Source organism: Callithrix jacchus, chromosome 1 (genome assembly GCF_049354715.1).
Source record: "Callithrix jacchus isolate 240 chromosome 1, calJac240_pri, whole genome shotgun sequence".
Classification (NCBI taxonomy): Eukaryota; Metazoa; Chordata; class Mammalia; order Primates; family Cebidae; genus Callithrix; species Callithrix jacchus.
Window position 1 is genome coordinate 141559792 of NC_133502.1, and position 12210 is coordinate 141572001.

The 12210-nt window shown below is 47.5% G+C and overlaps 1 protein-coding gene and 1 long non-coding RNA gene across 2 annotated transcripts in view; one reads left to right on the plus strand and one right to left on the minus strand.

Annotated features, from left to right (window-relative positions):
- The first annotated feature begins 1337 nt into the window (after positions 1-1337).
- LOC118142906 (uncharacterized) overlaps positions 1338-12210 on the plus strand; it is a 51182-nt gene continuing 40309 nt past the window's right edge. Inside the window, exons 1-3 of the long non-coding RNA XR_013535064.1 lie at positions 1338-2433; positions 2859-2943; positions 3869-3930. This is a non-coding gene — a long non-coding RNA (uncharacterized LOC118142906). The remainder of the gene's footprint in view (positions 2434-2858; positions 2944-3868; positions 3931-12210) is intronic.
- On the minus strand, positions 10040-11195 carry CCL21 (C-C motif chemokine ligand 21). Its single transcript, XM_002743042.7, has 4 exons — positions 11059-11195; positions 10832-10952; positions 10545-10727; positions 10040-10471 (listed from the first exon to the last, which is right to left on the minus strand). The coding sequence occupies exons 1-4, from the start codon at positions 11123-11125 to the stop codon at positions 10438-10440; spliced, it is 405 nt and encodes a 134-aa protein (XP_002743088.1). The 5' UTR covers positions 11126-11195; the 3' UTR covers positions 10040-10437.

Genomic DNA, 12210 nt, shown 5'->3' on the forward strand with positions numbered 1-12210 from the left:
ATCCATGCAGAGATCTGGGGGAAGATGTCCTAAGTAGAGAAAACAGTAAGGGCAAAAGGCTGGAGGCAAGAGTGTGTTGAAAGAATAGCAAGGAGGCCAAAAGGGGAGGGTGGTAGGAGATATACAGTCAGATAATAACAGGGACCAGATAGCACAGGGTTTTGTAAGCTATTGTTATATTCTGCTGAGTGAGATGGGGAGCCATTGGCAGGTATTGAACAAAAGTGTGACATGATCTGACATAAACTCTCTTTAGCCGTTGAATGGAGAATAGACTAAACTGGGGCAAGACTGGAAGCAGGGAGACCAGGGTGGAAGCTGTTGCAACAAGCCAGAGAGGAGATGACGGTGCTTGGAGTTGGGGAGAAGTGCTCAGATTCTGGAAACAAATTTTGCTGAGGTGTTCAGCATAGGATATGAGAGAGAGAAGAAGAGAGAATACTGCGAGGTTTTTGACTTGAGAAACTTGGATAGAATTTTAGTTAACAAGATGAGGATGATGGAAGAGGAGTGGGTTTGTGGGGAGATCAGAACCCTGGCATTGACTTAGGTTGAAGTTGCATGTTGGGCATATTAATGGAAATGTTAAGTAGGTGGCCGGGATGAGTCTGGAGTCCAGGGAAGAGATTCTAGCTGAAGAAACAAATCTGGGAGTAAATGGATGGTATTTAAAGGCAAAAGACAATGAGGTTGCCAAGAGAGTGAGGGTAGATAGAAGAGGTCCAAGTTCTAAGTCCTAGACCTCGCCAACATGAAGGAAAAGAGGAATCAGGGAAGGAGGTGGCAGTCAGGGTGTTAAGAAGGTACCCACTATCATTGCAAAAAGGGAAAGGACACAGGCCCGGTGGATGAAGAGCTTAAGGCACCTATCCACAGCTGTTGGTTTAGATAATCCAATGGGGGTGAGGGACTGGAGGTCAGGGAGATGTTTGAAACAGTTTCTGACCACAGGTACAGAGCCATCAGCGCTACGGGCGTGCTTCGCTGTGTTCACCCTCTTCCCAGCCAAGTCGACTTTACGGGGTTCTTGGTTCAGCCTGAGCCCTGGGAATCTTGTTCCAGCTTAGGGCAGCCCACTCAGCCCAGTTTAGCCTCGTCCTCCTCCAAGGAGCCTGCCCAACTTTCTTGCTCCCAGGTCTGGCCAAATCCCTGCCCCAGAGATAGGAGATCCTGAATGTGGGCTAACTAGCCATTGGGGAAGGGGAGTGAGGGCAGATGGGCCTGGGAAGTCAACCAAGTCCGTGGTGGGGGTGGGGATGGGGGTGGCGGTGGGTGAATGATTGTAGAGGACTCTGAGTAGATGCTTAGTAAGTGCGTGTCGCATGCATGAATGTGCATATTCCGAGCGGTGCCTGTGGGACTGTGCGCGACTGGGGTGTGTGTACGGGTGTGTGTCCGCGCCCGTGAGCGTGCCCATGCGTCTCCCCTCCTCGGCCTGCAGGGGGCGCCCCGAGCCTGGGAAGGGAGGTTCTGGAGTGGGGCGCGGCTCCGGCAAAGGGGTGGGCGCTTGCGGCGGTGACTCCGCGTGCTCCTCAGAGAGGTTGGGGGGCACAGGCGTCCAAAGTCTCTGGGTCTGGAACAGCCTCTGGAGACCCCCGGTTTCCTGGCCCCGCCGTCCCTGGGGTCCCCGCGCGCGGGCCGGGTGTATGGAGGGGTGGCTCGGGCTGTGGGTAGTGGCCCCGCCGTCCCACCAAACCCCGGCCACCCAGTCCCCCGAGCCCCAGTGTCCTCTGCCGGACCGGCCAAGTCCTGTGGCCGGGGGAAGGCCCGTGTTGGTCGGCGAATATGAAACATTTATCCTTCCCTCTCACGCCCCAAATATTCCCGATTTACCCAGAGTCCAAGGTGCCCAATGTTGAAGACTTGAAATAATAACTGTTTGGCTTAAAGTCTGAACGAAGGTTCACATCACCTCAGGCACTTCCTCGCACCCGATAGATATCTTACACCACTCATTACAGCGCCAACGCTAAGAAAGGTTTCCTTATTCCACGGAAATGTATTGAGATGCTAACCGTGTGCAAGGCGCAAGGCTCGGGGCAGGAGGATGAAGGGCGATAGCCTGACACAGGCGGAAAAGGACCTTGTCTTGCTCATAAGTGGACATAGAGGAACGCGCAACTTTTGGCCTAGAATGAGACATATGTGAGGACAAATCATAAAAATAATGGAAAACAAATAGTCCCAGAAATATGAAAGAAATAACAGAAAATTCAATGCCCACGCCTGGTTTGCTTTTAGAAAACAGACTGCTGCCTCCTAGTGCCCGAGCGGAGCAGTAAGCGCCTCCCAGCCGGCGGAGGCTCACATTGGGCAGAGGATATTCCCAGCAGAAGCTTGTCGAAAGTGGTGTTCAGTTATTCTCTTAATATTGGATTGAAATTTATTATTACCACAATCCATGGTTCTAAAGCAGAAGCCTCAAAGAATATGGTAACAGAGTTTCTCTGGGGTGTTTTAGTTTGCTGCCAACTGATTGTCTTGAAGACAATGGAGCTTTCAGCTACTTGACATAGCAATAGACTTAGGTTACCAAGGTCACAAGGTCATATAATTCCCCTTAAAGTAGACACTACTAGAAGAATTACAAATATAGGCCTGCGGCAGTGGCTCATGCTGGAGGATCCCTTGAGACCAAGAGTTGGAGGCTGCAGTGAGCTATTATTGCACACTGCACTCCAGCCTGGGCAACAGAGGAAGACTCTGTTCTCAAAAAAAGATATACAAATACAGGCATTAGAAAAAAAGAGGCTTGGCAACTTCAGCATCCATAAAAATGGTAATCCAGCCCAAGACTGAATCAGGCAAAGGATAAAAATGTTGATGATTTTAACAAAACAGCATCATTTTGTCCCCAGATACAAGGAAAAGTAACACCTGGATGTGAAAAAGAAAAAGAACTTCACAAAGGATGCTCGCTGAAGCTTAAGACATGTTTCGCAGGTAAGTGATTACAGCTGGGAAACGAATTAATATGACCTTTCATAGACATCAAGCGACAGACCCCACCCCTCTGACTTTCACGAGGTCATTTGGCATGGTAGAGGATACCTAGTGTATCAAATGTGTTGTTCTGGTAGTCCTGTAATTAAAAAAAATTTTTTTTAGATGGAGTCTTGCTCTGTCGCCCAGGCTGGAGTGCAGTGGTGTGATCTCAGCTAGCTGCAACCTCTGCCTCCCAGGTTCAAGCAATTCTCCTGCCTCAGCCTCCTGAGTAGCTGGGATTACAGGCATGCGCCACCACACCTGGCTAATTTTTGTATTTTTAGTAGAGATGGGGTTTCACCCGTGTTGGCCAGGCTGGTCTTGAACACCTGAACTCGTGATCCGCCCGCCTCGGCCTCCTGAAGTGCTGGGATTACAGGCGTGAGCCACTGCTCCCAGCCCATAATTTTTAATTTTTAACAGAAAGATATCAAAAGAAAGAAGCCAACAGTTGTTGGTAATCACATTCCTCTAAAAGAATATGGTTGATGAGCAGGAATTGCAGCCAGCCAGAGTGTGGCCCAGGTATCATGAAGGGAGGGGTTCTTAAGAAACCTAGTTGCTTACTCTAAAAAAGTTTTTTGTGGGCTGCTCTGCTTAAGGAGCAACCATTCTTTTATTCCTTTACTTTGTTAATAAACTTGCTTTCACTTAAAAAAATTTTTTTTATAATAAAATGTAGAGATAGGGTCTCACCATGTTGCTCAGTCTGGTCTCAAATTCTTGGGCTCAAGCCATTCTCCCACCTCTACCTCCCAAAGTGCTGAGATTACAGGTGTGTGCCACCATGCCCAGCCAACTGCTTATTTTGGAATTGGTTTCAGGTTTATAGGACTGACAGGCCGTTAAGATTGTTTGTTTGTTTGCCTGTTTTTCACTACAGCCTCAAACTCCTGGGCTCACGAGATCCTCCCACTTCAGCCTCTCAAAGTGTTTGGATTACAGGTATGAGCCTGGCTCCTGGCCTGAGGTTAAGATCTATTTGATCTATGGCCACCACCTGAAGTACTCAGTTGAGTGGGCAAGGCCGAAGAAGAGTCCTGTGGAATGCAGTGTTACTGCCGGACGGGGCAGGGCAGGGCAGGGCAGTGTTGTGCTGTGCTGTGCCTTCGAGCTCCTGACTACAGGGACTCCACGTCCCCACACTCAAAAAGACTCAGCTCACCCAATGAGAGAATGTAACTTGTAGAATGTATAATTGTTGAATAATTAGTTTTATTAAGGCTGTCTCAAGTATGTGATGTCTTCATCATAGCATAATATAAAGAATTAATAGCTAGCCTAGTTTAGGAAAAAGCTGCTTAAAACTGGCTCTAAGACAGTAATCCTAAAATACCTTAGATAAAATTACGCTATGGAAAAAAAAAATCTATTTGCTCAAATTTTTTTTTTTTTAAGATGGGGTATTGCTCTGTCACTCAGGCTGCTGTGGTGTGATCATAGCTAACTGTACCCTCAAACCCCTGGGCAATCAAGTGATCCTCCCACCTCAGTCTCCAAGTTGCTAGGACAATAGGCACGTGCTATTGTGCCTGACTAATCCTTCCCTTCCCTTTCCTCCCCTTTCCCTCTCCCTCCCCCTCCCCTCCCCCTCCCCTCCCCCTCCCTCTCCCCGTCCCCTCCCTTCCCCCTCCCTGTCCCCTCCCTTCCCCCTTCCCTCTTTCTCCCTCCCCTCCCCCTCCCCTCCCTCCCCCCTCCCTCCCCTCCCCTCCCTTCCCTTCTCTTCCCTTCCTTTCTGTGTGTGTGTGTGTGTGTGTGTGTGTGTGTGTGTGTAGAGACAGGGGTCTTGCTTCGTTGCCTAGGCTGGTCTCAAACTCTCGGCTTCAAGCCATCTGCCCACCTCAGCCTCCCAAAGTTCTGGGATTATAGGCATGAGCCACCATGCCCAGCTTCTTTACTAGTCCTGCCTATCCTTTATATTTGTATCAAAGAAGCCCTTAAAATATTGACAAGGAAGGAGTGAACCAGAAGAAGCAGGAGGAGATTCGGAGGCAACACTGACAAGTAGGAGTCATCCTGTGATTTCATTAAGTGTGTGTATGTTATCGTTTCATGGAAGAGATAGTGGTGAAATTATTTAAAAACATGGTATGGCCAGGCACAGTGGCTCATGCCTATAATCCCAGCACTTTGGGAGGCCAAGGTGGGAGAATCCTTTGAGCTCAGGAGTTTAAGACCAGCCTGGGTAACATAGTGAGATCTCATCTCTACAGAAAGTGAAAAAAATTAGCTGGGCATGGTGGTGTGTGCCTGCAGTCCTACCTACCCAAGAGGCTGAGGTGGGAGGATCATTTGAGCCCAGGAGATTGACTGCAGTGAGCTGAGATCAAGCCACTCGGTTCAGCGTGGGTGACAGAGTGAGACTCTATTTCAAAAAAGGAACGAATAAAAACAACAAAAATACATGGTCTGTCGCCCAGGCTGAGGGGGACTCATTGTTAGAAAATAGTGATAACTGAGAAAATGAAACACCGCATATTCTCACTCATAGGCGGGTGATGAAAAATGAGAACACATGGACTCAGAGAGGGGAGTACTAAACACTGGGGTCTATTGGGGGGAAAAGGGGAGGGCCAGTGGGAGGGGGAAGTGGGGAGGGATAGCCTGGGGAGAAATGCCAAATGTGGGTGAAGGGGAGAAAGCAAACAAAACACACTGCCATGTGTGTACCTATGCAACTGTATTGCATGCTCTGCACATGTACCCCAAAACCTAAAATGCAATAAAAAAAAAAAAAGAAAATAGTGATAACTGACTTATAAAGCAATGAAGTGCATCTGTGATTCTGTGATAAAGAAAAATCAGGATTCCAGGGATTACAATGAGTTTTCATGCTTAAGGAATGAAGATTTTGTAGATTTTAGATATAATTCATTTTCAGGATTTTTTTTGTTTTTACATTTTAACAGAAGTTATTGTTTTCCTGTTGGACACCTGCATATGAATATTCAGTAAATGTGAATTTTTTACTGTATTAATGAATAAGACATTAGAAAGACTTCATATTTATAACTTTATTTTATGCTTTGTACCTATTTTTTTTTTTCTGAGACAGAGTTTCGCTCTTGTTGCCCAGACTGCAGTGCAATGGCATGATATCCGCTCACTGCAACCTCTGCCTCCTGAGTTCAAGCAATTCCATTGTCTCAGCCTCCCGAGTAGCTGGGAGTACAGGTGCATGCCACCATGCCCAGCTAATTTTTGTATTTTTAGTAGAGACAGGGTTTCTTCATGTTGGCGAGGCTGCTCTTGAACTCCTGACCTCAGGTGCTCTGCCCTTCTCGGCCTCCCAAAGTGCTGGGATAACAGGCGTGAGCCACCGTGCCTCACTTGTACCTATTTTTATTGAATATTTACTTGTCTCAGCAGTAGGCTTTTAGAAAGTTACCTTTATCTCCTCTTCCATTTGGGCCCTTGTGGGTTTATGCCTTTATTTTATTTTTTTACAATTAATTTGTTTTCTTTGAGATAGGGTCTCTCACTTTTTAACCCAGGCTACATGGCTCCCAGGCTCAAGTGATCCTCCCACCTTAGCCTCCCTAGCTAGCAACTGGCACCACAGGCACACACCACCACACTGGTTACTTTTTTTGATTTCTTTTGTACAGATGAGGTCTCACTGTGTTGCCCAGGTTGGTCTGAAACTCTTGAACTGAAGTGATCCTTCTGTCTTGGCTTCCCAAAGTGTTGGGATTACAGGTGTGAGCCACCATGCCCGAACTTGGTTTATGCCTTTACACATACACATGCACCAAAAACATTTGCTGTAGTTTTAGTTGGGGCTCAGGGAGATGTGAAAATAAAGGCATGTAATTAATTTTCCATCCCTACCCTGAACTCCCACTTGTTTTGAATTTAATGGTGTTGATCATTTCTCTTATGATTCATATTTTATGGTTTCATATCTTGTTTAAGAAGCTCTTTTTGGCCAGGCACAGTGTCTCATACCTGTAATCCCAGCACTTTAGGAGGCCAAGGCGGGTGGATTGCTTGAGCCCAGGAGTTCAAGACTAGCTTGTGCAATATAGTGAGACTGTGTCCCTATTTTATTAAAAAACAAAGTTCTTTTATACCTTGAAGTTATAAACACATTTACCTATATTTTCTTCTATGTGTATCTTAAACATTTATGTTTTGAATCCATCTTATATGATGAAGAATTTGAAAGGCAATGTCAAGATAGAGGTACTTTTAAAAAGGGAAGGGCATTAGAACCTTTAAGAAAAACAAAAAGCTGAGTGACAAAGGAAAAGTGTAGTACTTTGGTCTGCAGAGAACATTTATATAGTCAAAAAATGTAATATGTGATAATACATATTATGTAATAGTAATCCACAATAATATAAACTGTAATTACAATCTAAATATGATAATATAATCATGATCTAAATATCATGGTATGACTATATTTAGAGGATGCAGTGACAGGAGAGGAGAGTTGGCAAGAGAGTTAAATCTTCACTTTTTATAGTAGGAAGTCATCTGGTAATGTTTAAAATAGGTATATCAAGAAACAGAGGTATAGGCAAAGTACTTAGACATATGGCACTAAGAATTAGCGTTAGAGTTGTAGGAAATGATGTTATTCAGAATAAGCCTTTTGGTACTTTTTGATATATTTTTTAACTATGAGTATGTATTGTGTGATTTTTTTAAAATTATGCATCAAGAGCAGAAGAGAAAAAAGAGAGAAAGCAGGATGATATTGTCAAAGATGAAGGCAGACAAGGAGAGTGGACACTCATTATCTGACTGATTATATAGTATGTTGCATGGCTACTCAGAGCAGAATTCGAGGCAAATATCAGGCATGCAAGTGTGGCAGGAGAATTTAGTGAAATAGGGAGTTTTGTTTTTTTTTCTGCCTCTGTTTTTCTTTTCACTTCAGAGTAGGCAAGAGTTTTGGCAGGGCTGAGAGTGATGTCCTGATGTCAAAGGCTCTTGTGCCTTTTGTGAATGTCTTAAACCAGGGGAAAATGCCAGGAATAGAGGCTTACACCTGTAATCCCAGCTACTTGGAGCTGGAGGCAGGAGGATCCCTTGAGCCCAGGAGTTTGAGGTTACAGTGAGCTATGCTCCTACGATTGCACTCCAGCCCAGATCACAGAGCAAGCCCCGTGTCTTAAAAAAATAAAAATTAAAAAAAAAAAAGTAAACCTGGGGAGGAGGTTATGCTGTGGAGGGGCTTAGGAGAGGGAGAGAATTCTTTAATACTGTGAAGGGATTAGTATGTACATCCAACCAGAGTGGTCACTGGGCTCTAATTTCTGGCTGTGATGAGGCAAGTGACAGGACTCTGAATAGATGGCTGCAGGGGGTATCTGGGTAGGGTAGGTCCAAGCCCAAGGGCTGTCATATCTGAATTCCCATGTCTCAAGTGTGGAGTCTAGGACTTGAAAAGATATACCTGCTGGAACCACAGGGGTCAGAGCACCCACTGGTGAGACTGCTGTCCAATGATGGGATGGTGTGGGAGGCAGTTAGGAGGCCTCCCCTAGACCTTGAGGTTTCTGTGACCTTTGCATAACCCTTGGCAGATGGGATCCCCCAAGAGTGCCTGATGTTGAATTTCTCATCAGCACTCTAGTGCGGTAGCTTGGAGTAGGAATTAGGTTCATTTAAAGAACATTCAAAATGTAGTATTTCTCGCATATCTGAGCTTATAGATTAATTTCACACCTGCTGCCCTAGGACAGGTATGGGGGAGTCCCTGTCCTCACCTGCCACTAGAGGAGCAGACAAGCCTATACTTGAGGATGTTAGGATAGGTGGTAAGTGCTGTGGCATATTCAGATTCCTGTGGAAGGAAAAGGTGATGGAGCAGCCACTTCTAGCTTCAGAGGTCCCTCCCTTTCTTGTCCTTCCCCAGGATCTGTTCCCTTCCTTCTCACATTGCCTGGCCCAATCCGCGGGCCTCTTCTCTCCCTGCCTGGAGGTGAGCAGGGGAATAGAAGGGTCTTCACTCTGGGGAGGAAGAGGTAGAGGAGAGCCACCCAGATGGCTCCTTCCAGGAGAAGAGACTGATTCACATCTGAGTCCTGGGGTTCCAAAGACCTGCCCCAGAAGACTTATTCCTTGACTTTGAAAGGTTTAAGGGGCTAAAATAGTTTGGGTCCCAGTCAGGAAAAAAAAAAGGAGGAAAAAAAAGGGAGGCGGTTTTTCCATCTGGAAGGAGGCTGAGGGAGTCTGGGGGCCCAGATAGGAATAGGAGAACACAACAACCCTGTTAAACAAAGAGGAGAGGTTGAGGCCTGAGCTTCATTGATTAGGGCTGAAGCAAGTCCTCTTGGGTCTTTGCCTCCCAGGAGCTCTCTGAGGGCTGGAGCTGTGCTAGGGTAGGTTTCAATAGAACTTGTGTTTGGGCCAGGCATGGTGGCTCATGCTTGTAATCCCAGAACTTTGGGAGGCTGAGGCGGGCAGCCTCAGGAGTTTGAGACCAGACTGGCCAACATGGTGAAATCCCATCTCTACTAAAAATACAAAAATTAGCTGGGTGTGGTGGTGCATGCCGGTAATCCAGCTACTAAGGAGGCTGAGGCAGGAGAATTGCTTGAACCTGGGAGGTGGAGGTTGCAGTGAGCCAAGATCGCACCACTGCACTCCAGCCTGGGCAACAGAGCAAGACTCTGTCTCAAAAAAAAAAGAACTTGTGTTTGTCTGTGTTATAGATGGGCCCAGGCCACAGCTTCCCTCCTGGGGACCCTTCCGAAGAACTACTTGGAGGGTCTCATTGAATAGGTCCCAGGGAAAGGAGAGGAAATCTCTGGGATATCTGGGAAAAGATCTGAAGATCTCAGAGGCCTGCAGAGCTGTTGGGGGTGTGTGCTCCATGTCTACCATCTCTCCATTGGTAGGATTCCTCAGAAGACCAGGTCCCACCCTGTCCATCAACATCTTTGACTGCCCAGGAGTGCAGGCACCTGAGAGGCAAGGGAACTCTTGGGGTAGATGGGAACATAGCATTTGTCAGCCTGAGTTTTTGGCTCAGAATGTGTGACCCCACCCCGTAGGGACTTCGGCATCCCAGTGGACACAAACACATAGGAACGGGTAGTTGGGTGGGAGGCCAGAACAGCTTTTTATTTAGTTTGGTATAAGTTGTATTTATAAGGAAGAGGCGGGGTACACTGGGGAGCAGGATCAGGTCCAGAGTCCCAGTGATTCTCCTTCGAGGGGACAGTCCTGCTGCCTCCTCTCATGCTCCCTGGGAGACTCTCCCTCCTTGGCCTCTCTGGGACTGGCCTGGTGTGGGTAGAGCTGGGAATGCAGCCATGCAGGGTAGAGCTGGGAATGCAGATGGGGTTGATGAAGGAGGAGAAAGAGTGTGGCAAGGCTAGCATGGGGTGGCTGCTCTGGGGCCCCTGAGCATAGCCTCCTTCTTGCCTCTTGGGTTCAGGCTTCAAGCCCTGGTGAGGCTGGTAGGGTCTCTAGGGCTCCAGGCTGCTCACTGGGCTATGGCCCTTTAGGGGTCTGTGACTGCTCAGTCCTGTGAGGGCAGAAGAGGGGTGTGAGGGGCTGATTGAGGCTCCCCTTTACCCATATCCTTTCATATTCCTCACCTCTTGCAGCCTTTGGAGCCCTTTCCCTTCTTGCCAGTCTTGGGGGCCCCCCTGTCCTTCCTGCAGTTCTGGGGTGGTTTCCGTGGGGCTGGTGTCTTGTCCAGATGCTGCATCAGCTGCTGCACCCAGGGCTCCTTCGGGTCTGCACATAGCTCTGGCTGAGAGCGCTTGCGGGGCAAGAATCTGAGGGTGCGGGGGGAGGGCGGTTAGTAAGCCTTCTTGGTCTTACCCACCATGCCCTCCCCACCCAGTCGCCAGCCTGTACCAACCCCTCTGTGTCTACTCACAGGATAGCTGGGATGGAGCAGCCTAAGCTTGGTTCCTGTTTTCGGTAGCCACGGACAACCTTGGCGGGAATCTTCCTTAGGCTGTACCTGAGGCAGCAGTCCTGAGCCCCTCCATCACTGCCTGCAGGGTGGGATTCACAGGGAGCCAGGGGCTGCTTTCAAGCTCCTACCCAGGCCTCTTGATCCCCTTAGCCCCATCCAAGGCCCCTCCCTGCACCTCCCTGTACCTTGGGTCCTGGGGATGCCAAAGGCCAGAACCAGGATAAGGAGGCTCAGAGCTAGCGACTGAGCCATGGCTGTGGTAGAGGGTGAGTAAGAGGCCAGAGTTGTGGGCGAGGTGGGCAGCCGCAAGTTGGGGGTCTGTGCGTGGGCTGGGATTGGCCTGCTATTTATGTAGTAGATACTTTCACTTCCCTTATCCTATCCCCACTCCTTTTCCTTCCTGAAAAGGAAGATCTGCTGGCACCAGCCCCACTTATCTCGAACTAAGTGGGGACAGTTGCCAAATTTTATGTCATTTGTTGAATCTGTCTGGACTGAGCCTTCCTTCTATTCCCAGCTACTGCTTTCATGCAGACCTCACTGCCTCTCCCCTGGAACACCATGACTGTCTCCTCACTATGTTCCAGGAGCCATACCCTTTCCCTCCTTTCAGCAAATCTAATTATTAAGTTGTAAGAGTTCTTTTTTTTGAAACAAGGTTCAACTCTGTCACCCAGGCTGGAGTGCAGTGGTGTGATCATGGCTCACTGAAATCACCGCCTCCTGGGCTCAAGTGATCCTCCCACCTCAACCTCCCCAGGAGCTGCAACTACAGGCAAGCACCACTGCGCCTGGCTAATTTTTCTGGTTTTTTTTTTTTTTTTTTTTTTTTGTGTGTGTGTGTGTGTGTGTAGACGAGGTTTCTCCATGTCTAGCCCAGGCTAGTCTTGAACTCCTGGGCTCAAACGATCTGTCTGCCTCAGCCTCTTGAGGAGCTGGGACCACAGGCATGTGACACCACGTCTGGCTACTGTTTTAATTTTTTTTTTTCTAGAGATGAGGTCTTGCTATGTTGCCCAGTCTGGCCTCGAACCCCTGGGCTCAAGTGATCCTCCTGCCTTGGCCTCCCAAAGTGCTGGAGAGTGACTGCCCCTGGTCTGTAGCATACCATTTTGTTTCCTTTTTGTTTTCCTTTTCTATGTATTTATTTTGTAGTTATTTTCCTAATGGATACCTTGGTGATTATAATTAACATTCTAAACTTATAACAACCTAGTTTGAATAATACCAACTTAGTTTCAATACTATATAAACACTTTGCTCCTATACATTTTAGTCCCTTCTTTGTATTGTTATTGTCACAGATTACATCTTCATACATTGTGTCCCTGTTGACA

What these genes read in the sequence shown, in the direction of transcription:
- CCL21 (XM_002743042.7), bottom strand. Translation starts at nt 11,125, where the DNA reads ATGGCTCAGTCGCTAGCTCTGAGCCTCCTTATCCTGGTTCTGGCCTTT. An exon ending in TGGCATCCCCAGGACCCAAG is followed by an intron (nt 10,953 to 11,058) that starts GTACAGGGAGGT and finishes CCCACCCTGCAG; the next exon opens with GCAGTGATGGAGGGGCTCAG. An exon ending in TGCTCCATCCCAGCTATCCT is followed by an intron (nt 10,728 to 10,831) that starts GTGAGTAGACAC and finishes CCGCACCCTCAG; the next exon opens with ATTCTTGCCCCGCAAGCGCT.